At 40.2% G+C, this 24,707-nt stretch overlaps 1 protein-coding gene across 2 annotated transcripts in view; it reads left to right on the forward strand.

Moving 5' to 3' along the window:
- The first annotated feature begins 6,338 nt into the window (after positions 1–6,338).
- Positions 6,339–24,707, forward strand: part of slc44a5b (solute carrier family 44 member 5b) — a 33,555-nt gene continuing 15,186 nt past the window's right edge. The window contains exons 1-3 of one of the 2 annotated variants that reach the window (XM_023408069.2): positions 6,339–6,571; positions 19,547–19,595; positions 23,952–24,025. In XM_023408069.2, coding sequence (XP_023263837.1) covers positions 6,535–6,571; positions 19,547–19,595; positions 23,952–24,025 — 160 coding nt within the window. In that variant the 5' untranslated portion in view covers positions 6,339–6,534. The remainder of the gene's footprint in view (positions 6,572–19,546; positions 19,596–23,951; positions 24,026–24,707) is intronic. The other variant, XM_023408071.2, reaches the window with a different exon arrangement.

Consider the following 24,707-nt stretch of genomic DNA (forward strand, 5'->3'; position numbering starts at 1 on the left):
AAAGCTAGGCAAATGTTATGCAGATCAGTTCCCAGCCGCTGGAGAGTCCTGTCCTGTATCCACCTAAGAATGTCAGTGAATCTTTGATTTTTAAAGTAAAACTGCTTTATTCATTTACCGGTTTTAATCCCCCGGTCTATTTCTTATGGAGAGGAGGACACCTCTGGAAAATTCAGCTGCTTGTAGAAACCTGCTGAACGTCTGGTTCATAAGTTATTAAAGAAACAAAGGTAAGTAGTCTCTGTTTCCAGCTACTCTGAGACGTCATGTGTCCGCCAAAAAGCATCAGTGAACCACTGATTCTTTTAAAGGTATTTTTGGGGCATTTTGTCTTTATTTGGCTACACTGAGAAGGAGAGGGGAAGACGTGCGGACCCCGGGTCGGACTGGAACCGCGGCTGCTACGGGCAGGAACAAGCCTCTGTGGTACATGCTCTACCACAGAGACAAAATTGAGCTGCTCATTTCAGCCTAATTTTTGACTGACTTGACTGATATTGACACATTTGATGGATACAAAACATATGCTTAGAATATAAAATACAATCATGTTTTCAATTTGTGATATACAAACGTTTGTATTTGCCTATTTTACATTCAGGCCAGTAGATGTCGCACTGTCATCAAGAAATTAACCCCTTGTCAATCTACTTTGCTGAGAAAGTAAAGTCAAAACCTGTGGGACTCACTTCTTGTATCAGGCAGTTGATTTCTTCAGGCAAATAAGGCATAACATTCTGGGAATTTTACCCACCGCGTATTTCACTTTCTGACCGCGGACTGTACATTGAGTCAGCTTTCATTTCACTGCAGCCATGATGGCTTTTGTGGTCTGGTCTCGTCATGGCGGGCTGTCTTTCCCGCCCTCGTATGTGGGTGGTCCGTGAAAGCAGGTGACTGCGCCTCTCTGTTTCCTCCCCGCACGCCCCGTTTCCTGTTCACCTGGCTTGCGATACTGCCACAGGTATGGTAACTTTCTGCGTTTGTTTGTTCCCCAGTTTGCTTTTCTTATGCTGCTGTTATGTTATCCTAGAAAAGACTCATCCGGGTCTGGGCCGAGAGATCTGGCTGAAGTGCGATCAGACTGGAGGCCTGGAGACTCCAACAACCCACAATTAAGGCCTTAAGTACACCATGTGCCAGAGTCGGCCCATTACCAGTTCTGCCAACCAGGGTGGCTTTATTTCATTTACTGCTATTTTCCCCATGCCAATGCCAACCCTTCCCTTGATGCAGGATAGAAACGGATTACATGACTGCTCTTTATTAAATGACTCATTTAACACAACATGAATACTCACATTCACACTGACACACAGATAGTAGCTGTTTCATCCAAGCCTCATCCAGATTTTGAATAGGATATAAAGTTTAAGATTTGAAACATGTATTTTGGTGTAAAAAATTACACAAACAGCATCAGAGCCCCATTCATTGTTAGATGGGATGATATTGCACATTTTAAGGTTCTCCCTTTGGTTTCTAACTTAATGGAGAGTGCTGCATGTTCATAACCAATCTGCTGTGGGGCACAGGAATAAGAAATGTGAATTCTTAAAAGGGTTGGATTCTCCTTTAAATGCACAGTCCGTGATTATAATATAGTGTTCCATTCTCAAAGCACCTGATGCAGAAAAATAACAGCCTAAAATTATGAATATTAAAGTCATTATAGAAGCCTATTGGGAACTTTATTGAAATGATCATGTAAACTTAAAAATTAAAATTCAATTCCATTCCACTTTATGAATATGAGCAAAGCAGGAGAAGCAGTCAGCAGGTTTCTTTTGAAAGTAATCTTTTGCTTGCAGTCAGTCAGGTGTGTAGTTACAGCTGAGTGGTTATATTTCTACAGATGAAAGAAAGCATACACACTGGTCAAATTCTATCATATTATTTTGATTAAATCAACAAACAAATCTAAATCAAAAATCAGTGTCACGGTTCAACCTTGAGCCAGTTCCATCTCTGGATTTCCCTCTCTCTCTCTCTCTGTGCTCTCCCTGTGTTCCCTTGTGTCTCCACCCCCTGTGTGTCTGTAGGTGCTGTGGTTGCGGTTTTGTCCTACCTGGCTCTGGAGAGTACCACACCTGCATGCCATTACCTCATCAACATGAAACCTTTATGCTTACACCTATTTTTCCCTCTGTGTCCCAGGACTCCAGAGCCAGATCCCACACCCTCCTCCTCCCCAAGCTGCTGTCTGCTCCACCCTCCACTCCTCATTCATTGACCACCCGCTGTCTGCATTTGGACTCTGATTCTTCTAATTATCCCTATTCCCTCTCAAGCCCCTGGATCAGGTCCTCCGCACCACAAGACCTTCATCCTCCATTGCTTCGCCCGTATTCTCCGTCACCTGGCCTCTGTTGCTACTCCCTCCTCCTTTGGCTCCCAGGGCTCCAGAACCAGCCCCAGTTCATGGTAGGTGAAAGGTAGGATAGGATCACTACTTTATTTTAAGAATGTCAAATTTCAGAATAATAGTAGAGAGAATGATTTATTAGAGATTTTATACATTCCCAGTGTGTCAGAAGTTTAGACACTTTGTTATTATGGCATAGCCTTTAAATTGTTTAACTTGAATCAAACGTCTCAGGTAACCTTCCACAAGCTTCTCACAATAAGTTGCTGAATTTTGGCCCATTCCTCCTGATAGAACTGGTGAACTGAGTCAGGGTTGTAGGCCTCCTTGCTTGCATATGTCTTTTTTTCAATTCTGCACACAAAGTTTCTATTGGATTGAAGTCAGGGCTTTGTGATGGCCACTCCAATACCCTGTCTTTGTTGTTCTCAAGCCATTTTGACAACTTTTGAAGTATGCTTGGAGTGATTGTCCATTTGAAAGGACCATTTGCGACCAAGCTTTAACTTCCTGGCTGATGTTTTGAGATGTTGCGTCAATATGTCTGCATAATTTTCCTTCCTCAAACAAACAATTGTTGGAAAAATGACTTGTGTCATGCACAAAACAGACCCCCTTACAGACGTGACAAAACTATAGATAACATGAAATCTGTGGGGTGGTTTAAAAAATGAGTTTATATAAACCTCTGACTTCAACTGTACATGAGGGGTTGAGATTAAAACATTAAGTCTGAAGGAGAATTCAGTGAGTGCTTGCAGAGAGCGCTTTGCTCTGTCTGAGCTTAGTGTGAGATGTATGAATTTGTGAAACTAAAGACTGGGATTAGAATAGATTGAGTTCATAGAGAGAGCTCTCTGGTTTCTCTACTTGAGATCCAAAAGAGGCACAAAAGTTGAGAAAATCTGAGAATTATTTCAGAGCTTGATGAGATCTTATTTGAAACTTAAAAGGAGAGTAACTTGAGAGTCTTTTCTCTCCTGGTGAAAAAAACAGACACGGGAGGAATAAGCTATAGTCTCATTTAGGTTTCCCTCAGATCATCTCTCAAAGTTGTGTACGAGAAATAAATGAAACACTTTTGAGATCTCTTTTTTGATCTTCTTTTCTCTGGGGCAACCAATTTCCATTAAAAAGGCAAAATACGCCTTGTGAACAGTATGGGAAACAAAACCTGCAGCAACTGTAATACCAATGTAAAGCTCTAATACACGTGGAGAATACAAAGATGCAGGTTGTTGTTAGTGATTGAAAAGTTGTTTTGTTCTCCAGTCTAGATATTACTGTGCACTTAAGCTTTGCCACAGGTTAAAAAAGACAGCATCTGAAGGCAGCTACAAGCTTTATATGCCCTGCATTTTCAGGCCCCAGAGGTAAAACATCTTCATTCCCTTTCCAAATTGTTCTCTCTTACAGACAGATCATTGACTCATTGTCTGGCATTCCCACCAATCACAGATGCAATTTCCTATCGCCCAGTGTGCAATATATATTTCTCAGAATTGCTGTGTTTATCCAATTGATTGAAAAAAAAAAAAAAAGAAAAGAGAGAGAGACTCCAATCGCCTAACTGCATTCTGTCTCTCTGTTGAACATTTATGCAGCAATGCTACTGCTGTACAGTGTTGGTGAATCACCTTTTATTTTATGGTGGAACTTGGGGGATTTCAATTTTTAGCAGCAGGGTCGATTGCAACTGCAGCAATTGTAACCACTGAATGAAAAAGGGTGATTTTCTGAACTGCGTCTCCTTCTGGATCTGCTATCAAAAAAAAAAAAATCTCATTCACTATGCAAACTGCAACAGGACAACTGCCTGGAGGAAGAAATTACCTTTTTGTTTTAGAGAGTGAAAAAAGGGCTGCAAACCAAACCAGCACAAAATGTGCCTGCATCTGTTGTGCACCCTCTCAATTATGTAATTAGCAAGCTGTTGGCATCCATCATTTTCGCTGAATGACAAGCAGATGGGTTGCCAACACTCTGTTCTCAGTTTTAAGCAGTTTTAGGCAATAAAAGGTTGAAAACGACTGTCACCAAGATAAATCGTTCTACATTTGGTGTATTTTACTTGGCAATAATGTGAATCAGATTCTCCTTCTGTGCTACTGGCAGTGATCCTGCCACATCAACATATGATATGTCCCAGTGAAGTCAATCCCTTCTTAATAACTGGCCTTTGGCAACCTGAGCTCTCACTACTTTCATCTACAGAGCACATCAAGAGAGACATCACTTTTTTTCATGTCGGTGTTTAATGCAAATTACCTGTCCAATTTTTAACCCACCAGTACATTAAATGCATGAAATATGAACTTTTTAGATATTCTGTCATTAAAAAGGGATAATGTTTGACGATATGCACTTACTATTCAGGTAACATCCATGCTGAATCCCTTTGGCTGCTGCTGTCACAGATAAAACATGCTTCTCACTTGATCTTGCGTTGTTAATATTGGATGAAAAACTCACCCTGCAGCTCTTGGATTTCTCAGTTATTGGACATGATTTCCAGTCTCTTCTGCCACTTCCTGGTCATTTTTTACTACAGCATACTCTCAAATTCCAAAATCAATATGCCTCTGTGTGCCAGCACAAAGATGAAAACTACACAATGAATTTCAGTATTTAAGAATAGTTTAGTTCTCCTCTTGAGTATTTTATTTCGTGGGACACAGTACTTCTTTGGGTAATGTTGGATAAACTGCATACTACTTCTCTCTCTCTCTCTCTCTCTCTCTCTCTCTGACTCTGGAGCTGCAGGATCCAGATCTGATAAAACTACTCCACACTATATTACTTTTATTAGTAGTAGTAGTAGTATTGTTATTAATTGGTGCTGCTGTTGTTGCTGCTGTTATTGATAATAGCATTAAATCCTATGGGTATTGCTACTATTATTTTCACTACAGTCAACTATCAACAGTATAGGCTACAGCTGCTCTTGGTTCCTTTTATCTGTAAAACATTTAAGTCAACAATAGACGACTGTATAGGCCTATCTAACTGTGACTGGACACACATGGCATATTAATGGATCTACAGCCTGCATGCAGTCCATGTATGTAGTATTTCCTTTACCTGTGCTTAAAGGCCCTATACACTCAAGGACATTTCACTTGTTTGACAATCCTCTGAACCTGCTATTAGTTTTGTTGCACCTCTTTGGGTGGGAGAAATTACACCTTTTATCGCTATCATTGGTTCTTGAAATTTGGTGACTTTATGTGATTAGAGCACAGCTCCAACAAACTGAGCAGGGGGTCTAATCAGCCAAAATAAGTGGAAACACTGGTACAAGACCTTTTTTATGTTGACTTCAAATGAAGTGGTTTACCCAGATGTAGGTCAGATGATATGGGCTTGAGTCATAAATGTAATGTAACACTGAACCTGACTGAATTGTTTTTGGGGGAAAAAAAATTGCCTGTGCATTTAGCATTGATGGCTCCTGGTGACTTCACATGCACCTGAGCCTTATGCCTTGAAATACTTGTAACCCTCCCTTTTCATGTTGGCTCCGCAGCAGAAGCAGCAGCAGCAGCATATAAAAAGATAAAGCAGACATTGACTATGCCACTGTGGAATCTGAAAGGGTAGGCACAAAGAGAGAAAGCGTTGCAATATCACAGAAAACCCAGCTGAGGTCAGTGTTTCTCCACCGGACGCCTCAGTGTGGACAGAGACGTCACTGCCACCAAAAATCAGTAGCTGCAATGTTGGCTGTTTTTTCATTATTTAACCGAGGAGCCACTTGGAAATCACTACTTTTGTTGTAGACATAGGCAGTCTTCTAATCCGTTTGTTTTCAAGCATGTAAACTGTACAACTGATCGCATCAGCTGAGAAATTGCACAAAAACGGTGTGGGTGCGTTCTTTAAATCACTTCCTAACAAAGAAAAACAGGAGCAGCAGCAGCCCAAATATCCATGCGTCCCCTTTAAGACCGTTTTGGAATAATTAATGACGTCGAGCTGTAAACACGACTGACGCTCAGCTGCGTGGCCGAAGCATCCTCAGACCAACAGCCCGAGTCCTCTCTAGGTTCCCTGTGTTTATCTCTCGACGGGACCGCTGAAAGGCATTAAAACAACTGCGGTTCACCTCGACTCTCTTATGCGGTCTCCAAAACCAAGACGGCGGTGCTGCATCTATCCTACTAAGTGCCATGGCTAGAAAGACGGACATCCCCTCCTCTTACTATGGTGAGTCGGTTCGTCTTTGTTGTAAACGGCGATGTTTTTCCAATGTAACGTTATGACAGCAGGAAATAACGCTGTATTCATCTGGCTGAATGATGTTTGACCCCTCACTGTGATTTTCAGGAACGTTAGCTAGTCCAGTTGCTAACTGGGCTATTTAGAGGCTATTTAACGGCTGGCTGGCATCAAATACGCAGTAACGGCAGAATAACGTTTATAAACGTTATTAACGTTCGAATAGTTAAGTAACCTAACGCCCCCCCCCCCAACCCCCACCTTAGTGTTTTTTTTTTGTTACAATGCCTCAAAAATTATCCGTGTCCCCACTATTAAGTAGATAACTCCTGTAAAAATTATTTTAGCCTTGTATTGTTTACCTGGTAAATCAGTCACCACTTTCCTCCTCCACTTGTCGTCACTTCGTCTTTGTTGTAAACGGAGATATTTTCCTGTCAAACTACTGTCTGACAGCATGACATGGTTGGTCAAAAAACATTCGTTGGTGCTGCAAATGACCATGATCATTGATGGATCTGTCGATTATTTTAATCGATTAATCGTTTGGTCTAGCTTTAAAATGACAAATAGTCACAATTACCTAATGCCCTAGATGATGCCATCAAATTACCTTGATTTAGTCTATTACAAGTCCAAAACCTTAAGATATTCAATTTCATTTTATCATGTAAGACAAAGAGTGCCTCCATTATTGAGAAAATGAATTGATTAACTTATGGTGTACCAGCTGACAATAAATTGACTGTCAGTTGACAAATCAATAAATCCTTTCAGATGTAATCTTTAGCCTGAATGATGTTTGACCCCTTGCTGTGAGTTGGTACATTTAGCTTAATTGACATACAATATGTAGTAATGGTAGAATAGTGTTCTTTTAAATGGTTATTTACAATGGAATAATACTGCCTTTGAATGTTTCTAATGTATCACCTTAAATGGCTTAAACGTTATGCGTATCCTCTGTTAACTCTTGATACTCGTGATATGATTTTCTGCCTTATATTGTTCACCAGGTGCTCACAATAAGAGTCTATTATCAAGTCTTAACTGCACTCCTCTACTCTCCACTCTTGTTGCCCACAATGAGAATAATTACAGTGTTGTAACAGCTGCAATCCAGATATTGTGGTCAATGTCCTCTGTTTACAGTTTTAATAAAAAAGGATGTATTGTCTCCAAGTAGCATTTTTGCTGCTTCAGGCGTATGGACATATTTAATCCATGGGGAGATTTTCTGTCCATTAGCCTGCCTTAGTAATCATGTTGTTTATCAAAGCAATATAATCCTCTATCACCACCAGATGCCTAACATACAGCAGTGTGTATCTCGTGAAACAAAGAGTCACTTACCCTGGTGATTTTCACCAGACTGGTGGCTTTTTGAGCTTTGATGCCAGTCATACTTCAACAGTTAATATTCCATTCCATATTTAGTCATTTTGATGATTTTATCAATTAATAATATTGATTTTGGCAACTCTAGAATGCTTTCAATGAAAATGTTCCTTACATTAGCAAACAAATTATGTTCCAAAGAAAATGTCATTTCAGATTTTATTTGGTCTTATGTGGCTGTGGTTAAGGAGTAACCTCTGTCATGTCATTTCGTAATCACCAAAAGGCAAAGGTAGACAAGTAGCACTTATCAGGTAATCAGGCCAACCCCATCTGTAACACGGAAGTGTTACCAAAGTCTTCCATATCAATATCAGCAACAAATGCATATTATCGCAAAGCTCTGTCTAAGCTGTATGTGATAATTGCTGCCGAGATGTCAGTCAGGTACAGTAATTGTACTGTCTCAGAGTGACACAGGCATTGTCAAGCTCTTGATGGGGAAAACTACTGTGTCTTCCTGTTATTTCCCCACTTGCTTGCCCGATGTGTCCCTCAGACCTCATGACTCCAGCAGTCTGCCAATCATAACTGCAACATGTCAGCTGGCGTTGATTCTCACTGCTCTCGGCAGATATGCAGCTCACCATTGGGGCCTTCAAACCATATCACTCCCTGCTCACAAGTTCAAGCTTGTGCTTTACAGTATGCCATAAACCTAGAGATTGTGTGTAGAGTGTCGTAAGTATACAGCTTAGTGAGCACAATGTTGAGCCTGTGTATTATTATTATTATTATTATTATTATTATTATTATTATTACACACACTATATAGTTACATATATTATACAGACTGGTATGTACATACTTGCATTACCTTCTATTGCTGCAGGTCATGTGGTACTCCCCAAAGAATTACATAGAATATAGTGAGACAATTTAGTTAAGGAACATAATTTTGCCCTAACAGAGTCCAGTGACTGAGCTAGTGGAGCATAGGATAGAGTTATGGTGCCTCCCTGTGTTTAGGTCAGCTGCTTTATGTTATTGGCTCCCTGGTGCTTTCGTTCCATCAGCTAGCTTGGCTGAAGAGCAATTTAGAGTATTTTGGTCTCACAACTGAGCACAGAACAAGACAAATTGTACATCAGAATCGCCTACCCAGTAGTGTTGGCAGCTAATGTTTCACACTCTGCTTTGTTTAAATGCAGACTAAATGTGGAGTGCGCAGTGTAGAAAATCACCTTTTGTTGCTGATATTGTACTGTGAATCTCTGTCTGTCTTTTGTGATTTATGATGCTGATGATGATTCTGCCCAATCTATTATTTCCAGTCCAGCTAGTTTGAATGATATCGGTCACTCAGAAAATAAAACGGGTTTCTTTATAAACTTACCATATTGCAGAGACACAGAATTGTTAAACAGGAATACATAGAAGAAACAAACAGCTTTTTACCCACAAGACATGTTTTGCAGAGGAAGTGCTAGTGTTCTCACTTTTTTTTTTTTTTTTTTTGCTCTCACCTTCCTACTCTCGTAAAAGTTATCACTACACATTTCTGAGGAAAGTGGGGAAACCACTAACACTAAGATATTAGTGAACCATGTGTTGGCAGGTAGTCAACCTAGCTACCATCCCATCATTCACATCCAGTTGCTCTACATCCCAGATTCAAGTGTACACTTGAGGCTGGTATATTATATAACATTCCTGACTATGTAGCAAGTGTTGCAGTGGGCTTACACTGTATTGCAGAAATGTTCAGTCAATCAGAAAAGTAGAAAAATAGCTCATAATCATTCTGTGACAGGTTTGTAAGTAACAATTTAGATATGAGTTCCATTCACCACAGAAAGTGTTGAGTCGGGCACACTGTTAATTAACAAATTTTTCGCATGGGCAGCTTCCCTTAACGCTGCATTTTTATACTGAGTCAATGCAGAGTCTTAACAGAAAGCTGAGAGCTGTGGTTTAGAATCAAACATTCACAGCCTCGTCCTGTGAAATTGCAGTCAGAAGGTTGTGGCTCAAATGGCCCATTTTGCACCCAAGACTAAGTGCTATTATGGGCTTTTTAAGTGTCACTGTCCCCTGCAAATACTTGCTTTAAATGAAGACCAGTGCTGGCTCCATAGTGCTACACATTTTGTTAGTCTGTATGGCAGACTTGTCTGTATGGTCAGTATCTGTTCAGTATTTTTAACAAGGTTATTTTCTGTTGCTACTAATTTCATGTGTCTTTTCTCAAGATAGCTGTGTCAATGCCTGGAAGTTTGAAGTATATTATTCACGCTAATGATAGGGTGAGTGTGTAAATAATTTCAAAGATTCACTTCTGCACAGAAGCGAACACTGGATGGTTATTTGTTCAAGTCTGTGAAAATCGGACATTTAGCTGTGAAGAGGCTTTCTTGGCAACAGCAAGGAGACTTTAAATTTCCAATTTGCAGTACAAATACAGTTGGTGTTTCTTTATGACTAAAAGGCTAAGTGACATTGACAGTGATTTATGAAACACAATCCAAAGATATACTGGAAAAGAAATGCAGCTACATTCATGTAGACATGTAGATTTTGATTCTCGGGTTCATGACTTTTGATAGGTCTAACGTGATAAACGATGCAGCTAGCGTTATCAAAGCAAACGAGTCATTATCCGAAGAGCAAAAGATAAATGATGTTGTGATGTAAACATGCTTTGTTGCACAGGTGAGAGCCTTGAATTGAATCTTGCCAATTTGCTTAGACATTTAAGGGTTTTAGCAGCTTTTTCACTGATCTGAGCTAAATGTGTGCAGACTGTTTGGAGATAGCTGTTATTGTGGACTCCATGTTGGACAACACAGGCAATAAAGTTATATTGATATTGACCAAATCAAAGGTTTTAGGGATAAATTGTGCTCCTATCTAAAAGAGAATATCACTCAATTTAGGAAATCAGATTTGTTTAACTAGTTACGTACTAGTTACGCACTACAGTCATTAAATCATAAGAACAATTTCTTGTTCTTCTGGTAACAAGTGAATCAAGAGTTGAACTCTGATGTACTGTGACACATACATATATTCAGTAATGTGCTGAAAGTCGAGTCAACATGATGTAATTTTAAAAACATCACAGCAGAATGTAATGCTATGCAACAAAGGAAATTTGTCCTGGTTGCGGGCCCACCACTGCAGCAGGTTTGCCATTGACGGAATATGCGGTGTTAATAAATAGCCATGTGATTCCTCGGCTTTGCCTTGGCCAAAGATTGCAGCACTGAAATCAGCTGTTTCACCAGTTCCCAGTGTGATGCTCTCACAGCAAGCAACTTTTGGACGCTTGGTTTGGTGACTGTTTCATCTGCAACACAGATTGCACTTCGATCCTTTGCTCAAACAGCCACTGGAGCATGATGACTGTGGAATTTCACCTCACAGGACAGTAGCTTTGGAGTTTGTCTCTTATGCCAAGCTGTTCTTGCCGTTTCTTCAAAGCGCAAGTGGTGCCACTGCCGAATGGCGAAAGTGGCTGACATCTCTCCTTGCTTAAACTAGCCTTTATTGCCCGCTACATCCCAGGTCTTACAAAAAACGTTTCACATAGCTCGATTCCTAAGTTTGTGTTTCTGGCATTATCATGGACTGTGCGACGCACCAGTATGCCCCTTTCCTTGATTATATCAGAGTGTCGATTTTGGCAGCAGTATGGCTCTATTGCATCATAGATGTGCACAGCACTCGGGTCTTCAGCTTCCATGTATTGATGATGTAATGAGTTACTGTAATGTATCGTTCCATGGTAGAGGATGTCCACAGATCAGTTGTTAGCGACACACTGGCCTTTCATTTCCATCGCAATATTTTCACGCCTGCAGTCATATTGGTGTTTAATAGTATTCCAGTGTGCAGTAAGACGGGACACCGTAGCTAGGTTTTAAAAAATGCAGTATTTCTCTGAACCTTTCACAGTGTACTGCATATTAGCTAAAGGTCTAATATCTTTGACAATGAAATTCACCAGCAAATTGGAGATTTGCAACTGTCTTCATCACATGATCAGTGACTCGTCGACGTTATGCTTAAAGCGTGATCAAAGACTAATATTAATTCAGATTAGTTCAAATGTCTAATACCAAAATTTCATCCTTACCACGGTACCATTAGGAACATGGACACACTTGCATTGCACAGGAAAAAATCCATCCCCATCTTAATTAGTCATTTAGTCCATTACAGAGTCTTAAACCTTATTTTCCTAAAACGTGCAAATAAGTCTGCCCACAGGGTGAGATTATTTACAGTAACCTGTTTCCTCTGCAGATTAATTGAGTGATTATTTCCTCTTGGTTTTTCAAGATATCAACACTAATTTCTAAACAAAACCTGACTATGAGGAAGCTCTATAGGAGAAATGTGAAATTAACTATGGAAGTAGTCTTAAATACTGAAGACAGACTAAAGGATATTGTGTATACACTGGTAAAGCTGTGTAGATGTTTATATGTTAAGTGTGCTCCTTTGCCTTGGTGTGTGTATTTATTATCAAGATGTGGCATTTCTACATATTTTTAAATCTTTATAAATCCAGGTCAAAGCCAGTTGAGCCTGTCACTGATCCGCAGTAGCAAGTCTCGTTTCACAGGAACACAGGGCTGCAACTGACATGCCTGGAGGCCCCCACAGAAGTAACCAAGGTCACAAAGCTCCAGCCACAATTCTGCTACATCCCCACTCTGAGCAGCAGGCTAGCTGTCAGTGTCTGACACTGTCAGATGCTAACTCCCCTCTTGGGGGTCGAATCCCAGCCTGGATCCCGCTATTCTCTGCATTTTTGGGGATGTCAGCTAGTACTGTGTCTTTGCTTCCCTCTGAAACTGTGCACAGTAAATACTGTTCATGCACTGATAGGAGTTAACCCAGTGGGCTACCAAGCCAGATATGCCAAGTACACAGTCCTCAATCATCTGCTAATAGTTTCAGAGGATCCCAAGGGACTCTCCTAAGTAAACCTAAACCAGAGATCTGGATGTTGTTGTCTTGTTTCAATAAGGAGACAAGCACTTTAAAGGTTGTGTTGTTCTCCAGAGAGGGAAAATAAGAGCAAAGCAGAGAAGATGTTTCTGGATTCAGAAGGGCAACAGAAGAAAGGCAGAGAAAAGGAGCGTAATGGTACTGCATGGAGCGTTTTTTGTGTGTATTATGTCCAGATTTTTAATATTGTGAAAAAAGTGAGCCATCTGGCACTTTTTAACCGCTTTGATTCTTTTGGAGACGGCTTCCAAATCGCTTTCTTTTTTTTCTTCTTTTTTTTCTTTTCCGGGGAGTGTGGGAGACTTACGTGATCATGATGCTGTTCCCAATTCATCTGTTTGTGAATGTGTGCATTTTGTATGTGTGTGTGTGTGTGTGTGTGTGTGTGTGTGTGTGTGTGTGTGTGTGTGTGTGTGTGTGTTTGAGGTGTTGGGGTTAGTGGGATGTGTGAGTGCTGCATGACTCAATATGAAACATTTCCAGTAAATATCTGCCCCCCATGACCCTCTCGAGTCTTCTCAGTGTGTGTATGTGTGTTTTTCTGATTCAGCTGTGAAACCTTGACAGTGAATTCCCAAATACCCCATGACCTCCTTCCAGTCTCTTATCCTATCACAGCTTTACTGGCCTCTTTATCTTTATGGCAGTGATCCATACAAGCAGCTTTGTTACCAGTGTGCCATGTGCCCAACACTAATGTTGCAGGAGAAACCTGAACACCGCTAGTTTTTAAATACAGACTTGAGGAAAACGTAAAGCCCCAAAGCCATGTTACTGATGTTGCTTCCCTCTGTGGATTGGCAGAAGCCAGTGCCTTCATCAAATATGAATGAATATAGTGTACACAGGATTCAGACTTTACAGGCTGCGCTTACCCTGCTGAGCAACATCATTATTCTGAATTTTTAACATTTCTGTTTTCTCTTTTGTGTTTATTTGTAGCTGGATCATAGACCTCACTAAGCCTAACATAGCTTTGACAGAAGTGCAGTCTCGCAGCACTTCACTCTCCCCAGGTCTTGGAAATGTTTATGAATCAGCAGAGTAAAAACAACAAAAAAAAGTCCTTTCCAAATGGCCCCTCTGACCCAACCCATGTAGAGCACCTGCAGTGTTCGAGCTGTTTGCCTGACCATGGTATGAAAGAGGCCTGTGTTGAACAGTGGAGCCTGGAGACACTGGTGCCTGTGTTTGCCCGTGTTGATGTGTCTGTGCACTGGATGTATGGAGACGAGCTGAGAAACGTGGGCAAGGGGGGATGGAGAAAGTGAAGAAAAAGTTTTACTCCGGAGAGTACACTCTACTGTATGATTCATATTCTTACCCATTATATTTGACAGTTACACTCTGTGTACTTCAATTTCTTGACTTGAATTTTATCTTGTTTATTTATCTTTGCCCTCACATTAACAAAACACACACACATACACATGTGGGTTTGTGTGTGTGTATATGATATATATATATATATATATATATATATATATTTCGTTTTTAATAAATTTGCAAAAAAATTGATATGGGGTATTGAGTGTAGATTGATGAGGGAAATAATTAATTTAAACTATTAGCATAAGGCTACAACATGACAAAATGTGGTCTGGATATTTTCTGAATGTAGTATATAATGTATCTACACATAGTATAGATGCAGTATAAGTGGTCTCAGACTGCACACACACACACACACACACACACACACACACACACAGAAGATAATCCCTGAGCAGACTAACCTTGTGAGTGACCCACAGAAGATAAGTGTGCAATTTAGTTTCCTCCCAAATTGAGAAATACAAGGCGATGAACTGCCTCTGGCGTGTTGTTACAAATGGCTCCCTTCTAGCACAGGTACTGTGAAGATGAGCAGATCAGCAGTCAATCTCAGCACATACTTCGGAATCTGTAGGGACTTCAAATTGAGGCAGTGTCACTGTGCCTTTCAATCTTTTTTGAGTGCTTTTATTAAGCATCTGTTGGTAGCAGGAATTTTAACACATAATTTTAAATTCTGTCAGAGACTTAGTTTACCTTGTTTCAGTCCTCATCACTGTAAATTGATGCATCGATCTTGTTGCAATGGCAGACTAGCTGCAAATGCAAGTGGGACTGGGGAGTGAAGATTACTGCCAAAACCTTTGTCTGATCCTGATGTGTAATTCCTCACCCTGTCCAGCCTCATTGCTTCAGAACCTTTGATTACTACAGTGATTGTTGTGTTATGCGTAAATCTTTCAGTCACAGCAGGGACACGGTGGCATTATCCAACACTATGTCAATAGAGGAGACTAACATTTAGTGGAGTTAACAGTGACTCTAGCTGTCCCAGTGTAGCATGCCTGCCAGGCTTTTTCCAAATGTTGTTGACTACAGACCCTCATTCAGCCTGACGACAGCCAGCAGCTCACATCCAGTCCACCAGCCTCATCTCCTGCACTGGCAGACTGCAGTGCAGTCTAAACAGCCGTCATCTAATGCAGAGTCTGCTGGTGGCCCAGCATCACTGATGATTTTCACCACTGTCTTTTAACCCTTCATTGAAACCTGTTTTTTGGGCCAGAGGAAAGCACTACTGGAAGTAGTAAGGCTGATGTAATGAGTAGGAACAGCAGCTGAAGCTAAATTTACCTTAGCTGAATAAGCAAATGCTCTGTCACCTGAATGTTATTGTATTTGATTGAAGAGGTTTGTAATCCTCCAGAATATTTTAGTATGCAATACACTCTAATGTTGACTGCTGTTGGAGAGTGTCCTTGCACAATCGCATGTTGTGCTTTTGTTCCCACTGTCATATTGTATTGATGGTCTTCTATTCTGGGTTTTGAACAACATAATGACTGCCCTAATTTTTCATCAGTTGGCGGGGGACAATGTTGCCTGTTGGTCATCTTGCTGGACATTCTGGCAGGCGCCACAACCCCAAACAGTAGGCTGATGATCAAGAAACCACTGAATTGATTCTGAAAAAAGCTCCGCTCCCTGACACTCACTGCACCACAATCTGTCCTCTCGCCACTGGCTCCCCTTGATCTCAGTGTGATTCAGCTTGCACGTGCCATATGGACTAACCTGGTTTTACCACAACTGCTACTCCTCCGTGGAGACCTGCAAGCATTTTTAATATTCACGCAACCTAGAAAGATCAATGAAAGGATTTCTTTAAAGTCCATGTATATTCAGCTTGTATTGGACCCAGTCTAGTAGTGAGCTATGTATCTTCCTCACCCTCAGCAGCTGTACCTCTAATTAGCTCTGATATGAGTTAATGTGATATAGCCTGCTGGCCAAGAAGCTGTAGCAACAACCACTGGGATATTAAAGCGATTGGAGGCAACTTAGGCCACAACACAGAGGAATGGTTCAACTCCGTCAGTTCACGGTACGCAGTTGCTGAGTTTAGAAGGCCCAAATTAGAATCTGAGTGGTATGGAGCTGTCTTCAATTCACATGTTTAAACTAAATGTAAGTTGGAATGTTTGACCCTGGTTCTTGGCTTTTGACTCATTTAAGCTTTTTAGTTGTAGTTGGTCAGTTAACAGCATGGTTCATCGTCCCTCTTTGTGTTTTAACTATTAAAAAAAAACTATCAGTTATAACTGTCTCAAGCGGTATTAGTATAGCAGGTTATGTGTATGATATATAATTTCTGCGTTTTTGTATGAGCTCTGTCCTCAACTTAGGTATAATACAGAGTAGCATCCTCTCACATTCAATGCCAGTGCCCTGCAAATGCTGCAGTGATCACCTGGTCTAGTGACATTGTGTCCTTGGCTCAGGAATTTACACACTTAACCCGGAGCATCTCCCATTTTTAGCCCTGAAACAAGTGAGTGACTGTCAGTGACAACCAAACAGATGGCTGTAAAGTAAGCTTTTTAACAGCAAGGACAAAAGAAAAAGGGACATGGAGCCTCTCATATCAAATACCTTTTTAAAGCAAGGTTAGTAGCCCACGCAAGTGGTCATACTGTAACTACACCTCCAGTGCATGTTAAGGAATGTCGTTGTGATTCAGCAGGTTCACATGGTCCCATGTATTCATGAGACCAGCAAGTGGTTCAAAGCTGAATTTGTAACCTTTGACACATGCGCCCCTTCATCTGCCATAATTCTTGACCATTTGTAATATACAGCTTGTAAGAATGAACAGAAACGGAGAAATGTGAGAATACCAACTCACTTCAACACAAGTAAATTTCCTGGTCCTGGCAGTTTTTTGCTGCTGACTGTGCAGCTTACGCACACCTCATGGGTGAGCTGCTTTCTCAGACATTATTTGGCTGTTGGCCCAGAGATTTGGCATCTCTATCCTTCAGACCACTACTGCTGCAACAGAGAAACAACAGCAGGGAAATGAATGTATGCACATAAGGGTGAAAAATGGAATCTTGAAAATGATTTTACCAGGTAACTATTTTTATGGAGTAAGTACAGTATGCTGCCAGGGCTTGGAGTGTCTGTGGACCTCGTTAAAGTACTCATAACTGAGAAGATTTTTTTTCCCCCATTAATATATACTGTACATATGCATTTACAAATGTGTGTAATATCCTGGATTTTTTTAGTTTATCTTTGGGCATACATATTGGCCCTTGAAACCTTTTTTGGTACAGCACAAACAAATTTCACTATGGCCAAGCAATTGCCAGTTGTAGGAACTCACTCGCTCACTCAGGTATGCATAGCTGGCAGCGTGTGAAAAGCAGCTGCCAAGGTTTACTGTGCTGAATCAGTTACATTTCTAGGCAGAGAGGGGAATTTTTTGTATGTATTTGTTGTACTACAGGGTTTCTGATATTGCAGCTGCTGCCAATTGACATCTAAACTACACTAACTGCATCCAGGCAGTAAAGACTTAAGATCACCAAGCTGTAATAAATATGTAAACACAAAAATGAGTCATTAAAATGTTAATAATCTCAACTGAAAAAAAGACATGAGGGACTTTTTTTCCCCGTAAGTGTTGCTTTTTACTTTGTCCTTAATTATAATATTTTGACTGACCACAATTCTTTTTTCATTCACAATAATCAGCCATGCTTCTTTCACTCCACACAGATGGATATCACTTCATAATGTTCATAATGTCATTACCATTACCATAGTACATTTGTTAGAGATAAAAAAAAAAAAAGACTCCAATGTTAATATTGTAGTGATTTTAATGCTTGTTATGGCCAATTACTACATTTAACCATTTACTGACTTTTACACTCAGATAAAATAAAAACTGTTCATTCTTGTACTGAAGACAGGTTAAACCAGTAACCCTATCCAGTTAATTTTCTCTGGTACAGTTATGACAGATAAGTAATGATGATCTGTGTGAACATGACCACCACAGGCATTACTGTACTGTAACTGTACTAAAACACACAGAGAGCTATAAGAAGAAACTAGCTCGGTATTCTTAGTACGGACATCATGGCAGAGGCGAAAAGACAAACTCCTAGTAGCTACACATTAGGACACAACTATTGTGGGTCCAGATGTTTTTGGTCAATCAGATTAGCTGAATGCTGACTTGACATGAGTGGACAATGTGATTGCTGGTTTCTAGTTAGACTGTTATGTGTTTGTTGCCTGAGTTATTGATAGGCCTTAGCCGCTCAGACTCAGAGCCCAACATCTACCAATTGTGGCTGCAGAGACTGCTATTGCTGCTGCTCAGCAAAAGTTGCATACTCTTTCTTTAAATTTAGATGCAAAATGTTATAGTACACTCAGAACAGGCCTGCCACATTTGCATGTGCATAGCGCAATGCACTCATTCCTCACACTTTTAGAGGCGATGGTGGCTTGTACGTCTCTCAGCAGGCTCAGTTCGGGAAATGGGCAGATGGGAGATAGGCCCACTCATGCTGCCCCTAAGTCTGCCCCAGCTGCTTGGCAATATTACGCTCCATGTGTGATGATTAATAGGTCCTCAGGAACACATTGTACTTAGTTTCAACTGAGGCAGAGATTACTTTGGCACCAAATAAGCAGCCAATGATAAATGCAAATGCATGTGCTCTGTCACACCTACTAGCGTATGTAGTTAGCACAGTCGAAGTTAGCCCCTTGGGTGTGAATGATGATGCTTGCAACTGTGATGCAGTATTTACTCTGCTGGGTCAAATGGGGAATCTTCACTGTGACCCAGTTAAGCTGTTTGGCTTAAAAGTTGTTAAAATGATTTATTATATTTCCATATAAGGTACACTGTTTTTGCTTTTACAGCTCTAGCTTAGCATGATCATCCCTCTTCCTCTCAGTCCTGCTAGGAGACTTGCACTGTGAAATGACCTAGTTAGCTTGCGAATTGAATGGCACAGCAGGTTAACTTGTGATACTTGACTTGTATATGGTATCAGTGTAATGAAATGTTGGTCATAAATGTTTAGATATATTAGATGCGTCTCATCTATGTTTCCTTTTGCTCCAAGAAAGCAAAAACATCATAAAAACAATCTTTTATCTCACTCTTTTGGTGAGCCAGATATTAGTCCGTGCAGTTTGCTGTTATGTCATCTATATGCACTCTGTCATTGAACTGTAATTGTTTCTTTTGATTATGCCATGCTCATGTTAGCTAATACTGTCCATACTCTTCTTGCCTTATAGGTGAGCCACGCAAGTTCGACCCAAACTTCAGAGGGCCTATTCATAACAGGTACTACATGTACTCATCACCACCTTTTACAAATATGTTAACATAAATTTGAAAGACATTTTGTCATCATACACTAAAGATGTAATTTTATTCACTTACATTGTATTAAACTGGATGCAGAAATCTCAAGACACCAATAGTACTTTGTAAGAAAATATGTTTTTTGTAATTTGTGTGAACTGACCCTTTAATTACATGTCATTATCTTCCAACATCTGTTTTGTACATGTGTATAGATTTTTACCCATTGCATACTCTCTTTGACACACACCACCGTCAGGGTGCTGATAGATCGATCACTTGTCATGTTATGTTAATAAAGATTGAGGCCGAGTGCTGGCAGCTCTCTCCACTCCACCACACAGATCAATGACCATAAGTCAAGCTGGTGGCTGGACTTAGCCCAATGACACACATTATTAACCAGCCAGATGCACCAAAAACAGATGTAGTCCCCACATCACAGGGCTTATTACAGGGAGATAATGAAATGTCTCCTGTTTGTCAACCAGCAGCACAGTAGCACTGCAGTCTGCTATCTGCCTCAGGAGACCTACAGCTCTTTACACGTCACAGTTAGTTACCATTTGCGTTGATTTGATTTGAAATGTTTGTTTAAAAATAGTGTTTAAAAAGCAGCAGCTTATAATAAGATTGATCGAAACGAACTGAAACACATAAAAGTGTGTTAAAACTACTCAAACATTAATATTTGTTTATAGTTGTTAGGACCATACCTTCATTTATAAACTGTATAATATCATAAAATACAATTCAAAGGATGTCATAAGTTTCATTATAATTTTGGGACTTAAAATTTCACATGCCTAAAAAGATTAGAAAATCTTAAAGTAAATATAAAAAAAATTTTGGTGCTTAACACATGTGGTCCACTATATTAAGGAACACAAAACCATAAACTTTAGGTTGGAAATTTCCCTCCAAAAATGACTATAATGCGTTTGAGAATAAGTTTAGAAATTAATAATAAATTTTAACCATTTGAGCCACATTGATTTAGTACAGTGAAGAGCACAATTTTGCAATAAAGCAAAATCCCTCCAGGCACTCACCACAGGCTTTTTTTGATGATTTAGTAATTTTCTGAGGTAACGCAGGCTCTTATCTCTTTTATGTTCAGTGTCAGTTTGGCAGGCTGCTGTGAAGGCATGTTTCAGTCCTCCTGCGTCTCTTTATCCCACCCTCTCCAGTCCATTTCACTGCTACAGCTGGGTGAAGGCACCAAGGATACTTTGATGTTTCTGTGGCTCAGAGGCTTTTTCTTAATGAGAACTGGGAGAGAACCGACTCTGTGGTCGTCTTGTTTTCATCCAAGCTCAATGCCTAAATGAAGTAACTGTATCTGTTATTAAGCAAGTCCTCTCAAGGCCAAACAGAAGTGGATACAGCGTAGTGGTAATTCAAACTGGCTCCAGCTATAAACAATGTAATGCACAAAATCGGTGTCAAAAATATATACTAGGGCAGTATACTATAACTACACTATCACATTGCAATGTGATAATGCTTCTTGTAGTGGTCTGAGTGTCAGAGTGCAGTTCATTATAATTGCACACTCGCAAACAAATGTAACTATAAATCAGCTGTTCTCTCCCTTCACAGTATGTGTGACAGCTTACCTAAAAGAGGCTTGTATTTGTCATGAAAGCTGCTCACTTGAGCTGATTTCCCTCTTGACTCTTGTGACCGTGAGAAAAACCCTTTGTGTGCAAATCTGGCCCTCCAAATATCCCTTCCTGTTCATGTCTTGTTATAAAGCAGGGACAGTCTGGCAGATTCACACCACAATGGCACCCACGCTATTCTGTGGCACTGCTGCCATCTGTGTCACCTTGGCTCCTGCAGAGTATCAGCCTTGCAAATATAACACTGACACAAAAATTTCTCATTGCACTGACAAAGCTTTCCATGATGATTTTTTTTCTTTCAAAGCATCACTGCCTACCAGTACAGTTCACAAACAGGGCAATGCTTTGGTAACTGTTTATGTGTGTGTAAGTGACAACCGAGGAGTTCTGAGGTTTGGGAGTGAGGCCAGGTAGGAGTCCACATAGATTTGCAGACTGCCTTTATTTTGGATCTGCCTTGCAGTCCATGTGGCCTGCTTTCCTGCGATAAGACAACAAAACAGAATTGTTTTCACTCTCCTCACTTTGTCAGCATTCCCTTCCACACTCACCTTTGCATGCCTCAAAGCTGACTTTTATTAGCGCCGTGGTGTTGTGTTTGCACTTTGTCTTAATAATGCAGTCGTCTATACGAGGCAGTTGTGAAACAAGACAGCAACTCTCATTACAGTCGAGGAGAGGCAAGGTCTGCTTTACACTCCCACCCCTCAGATATTTCCCTCTAATTACCTAGGATGTGAGGCTGAGTGATAGCTAACCTATCTGCTATCTAGTATAGAGAGGAATTTGAAAACAAGTAATGCAGTCATCGCCATGGCAACCCAGATAGCTCTTCCCCTTGCTCTTTTTGAATGAAATGAAATGGTATTCCCTTGTCTCCCTTTGTAAATAATATGCACAATATCAGCAACAGCTTGGCTGGTTGTGCGGCAGGTTGTCTTTACACTCTGAGTGTAGAGTGTCATTGTAAAACTTTGGCTGTCTTCATCAGGCAGAGCTGTGGCCACTTAGGCTGCCTTTGTTTCTCTATTATCTCCAAAAAATAATGGTTTACACCTTGATATGTTTCACAACTCCCTAAGCATTTTTTCATATAACAACCAACAACCTTTTAGTCTATTGTCATCAAATGGTGTGTATTAGAGGTTTCAGCTAATGTTGGAATATTTGCCTGAAGATACAGAGCTGATGGTCTGTGGGTCTGTTACCATCAACTCCAAACATGCTGTCCAGGTTATGAGTGGAGAATATCACATTTCGAATTTGCAGGTATAAAATCTTAATGTAATTCAGATAAGAGTGGCGATAGTGGAATCATCATCTTCTGAAATGAGAAACGAGGAGTATTAATAGTCCTGCTGGGATAGGAAAAACTCCCAATCCTCCATATTGCTAAGTTCAGGAAACCAATCTACCAGAGGAGCCTGTTAACATAGATTGCAAGCTTTACTGCAGTTATTAATGCAGGACCATGAAAATATCTCTTAATTGCAGCTGTACTTGTTAACAGTCCATGATAATTTGCAGTGCAAGCTTTAGTTAAACAGCTGACCCTAAATCTAAGCGGATACACTGAAAATGCAGTTGAAATCATTATGTTTGTTAATAAAAGTGCATTTAAAATAAATGTGTTTGCATCTTAATATAAATGCATTAGTGCTTGTATAAGCACTTTTTTATCCCTCTTAGTATGGGTTGATCCTTCAGCTGATATCCTCTCAGTGGATCAGTGCTCTCTTGACCGTTAATCATGAAATGATATTTAGAGACTTAAAAGCAACACACATGTGCTGTCTATATAGAACAATGTAACGATGCTGCATGCAAAACAAGGAAAATCCACTCCTCAAAAAACTACACAAAGAAAACACTGTTACATCTCTGAGCCCAGGCCTCTGTTTGACCTTGGTTTTGCTTCTCTGGATGAAAGAGAAGGGCTGAAAGCTGAAGGAAATGAGGGTGTCAATTTAATTTGTGTAGCATAAAGTGTTAGGAGGAGGGTACGCATTTCCCTTATACACATGTCCACTTTGCACAGGGGATTGAACTTGGCTTTATTCAAGGCTGGGCTCAGTGCTTATAGTCTGAATAGTTTTGAAAGAGGGCTAAGAAGGGGCTGGACTGACAGCTTCTCTCAGGGTGGAAAGGAGGGGAAGAAAGCTTGTTATGAGAGAGACAGTGAGGAAGGATTGAGAGAGAGAAAGAGAGAGAGAGAGGCTGCTTTAAACCATCAGGCTAAGACTGCTGTGGAGAGGCAATGTTCAAAAAGCTGTCTCTGTGCCTGTGGGACAGAATTCTGGGGGGATTCAGAGTCTCATTAGAAAGTCAGAAGAGCTCTACTACAGTTTCTCTAAAAATAAAAAATAAAAATAAATAAGAACAGTAAACAGATGACACCTTGTCATGCTTGGTTGCAAGTACTGCACCCAGATATAGATCTCAGATGCACTTGCCATAGAGCAGCTACTGTATGTCATAATTACCAACAACGAAATGGGTAAACATATAATATACAATATTTTTTCTCATTCAGGTGAGGTGAATTACAAATTCTCCCTCCAGACAAATTGCTAAATGACTTAACTCATGATTCAGTTTTGGACAACAAAAAAAACAACAACCAACCATATTAAATAACCTTATTTTCTCTCGTAATCTTGTTTTCACATACATCTCTCATTTGTCCGCACACATTTTTCTTTTCCAGGAGCTGCACTGATGTGGTTTGCTGTGTTATCTTTGTCATTGTCATCCTCGGCTACATCGCTCTGGGAACCGTGGGTGAGTTTGACACATTGCTGCTGATCACACAAAGTTTCATTATGACACACAACCACACACACAAACATAGACATGCACAGCAGGGATGATATGTTCTGGTCTGGAAGTGTGAATTGCTCATTTATCTTGTCCTGCCTGGTTGTGCAATTCAAAATATCCAGCATTTAGAATGAATGGAAAGGATGCGCTCTGCATGTTTGTCTGACAATAATTTGACAACATATTTGTTTACCATAAACAAAATGGACCTGCTTCTCTCCACAGGAAACACTAACACTTAAAAAGAATACAAGCTGGTTTTTTTTGTTTTTGTTTTTTGTTTCAATTTTTTTTGTGAGTTGGTTTGACTTGACATAATTTCATTGCGGTTTCCTCAACAAAATGGCTTATTGTTAAAAGTGTGGGGGAGTTGAGAAATGTAGCTCCCCCAGAGAATTGGCTATTATTTTAATAAGTAGGAGTCTCACCACAACATGCAGCTGGTAGGGTACTGTAGTTGTGTCTTGACTCGATGTGATTGTGTTATTGAAGCTTGTGAATCTCCCTATCTGCTCTCCTTAACTTTCTTTCTTGTTCTTTACCCTTTTCTCCCTTTCTCCCTTCTTCTCTTGGTTTTATCTTTTTCCTTCAAATTTTTTTCCTGTCTATCTACTCTTATTTCTTTCTCTTTCTTTTTATCACT

Source organism: Seriola lalandi, unplaced genomic scaffold, assembly GCF_002814215.2.
Source record: "Seriola lalandi dorsalis isolate HSWRI2012SDOR001 ecotype SW California unplaced genomic scaffold, Sedor1 jcf7180002054353, whole genome shotgun sequence".
Classification (NCBI taxonomy): domain Eukaryota; kingdom Metazoa; phylum Chordata; class Actinopteri; order Carangiformes; family Carangidae; genus Seriola; species Seriola lalandi.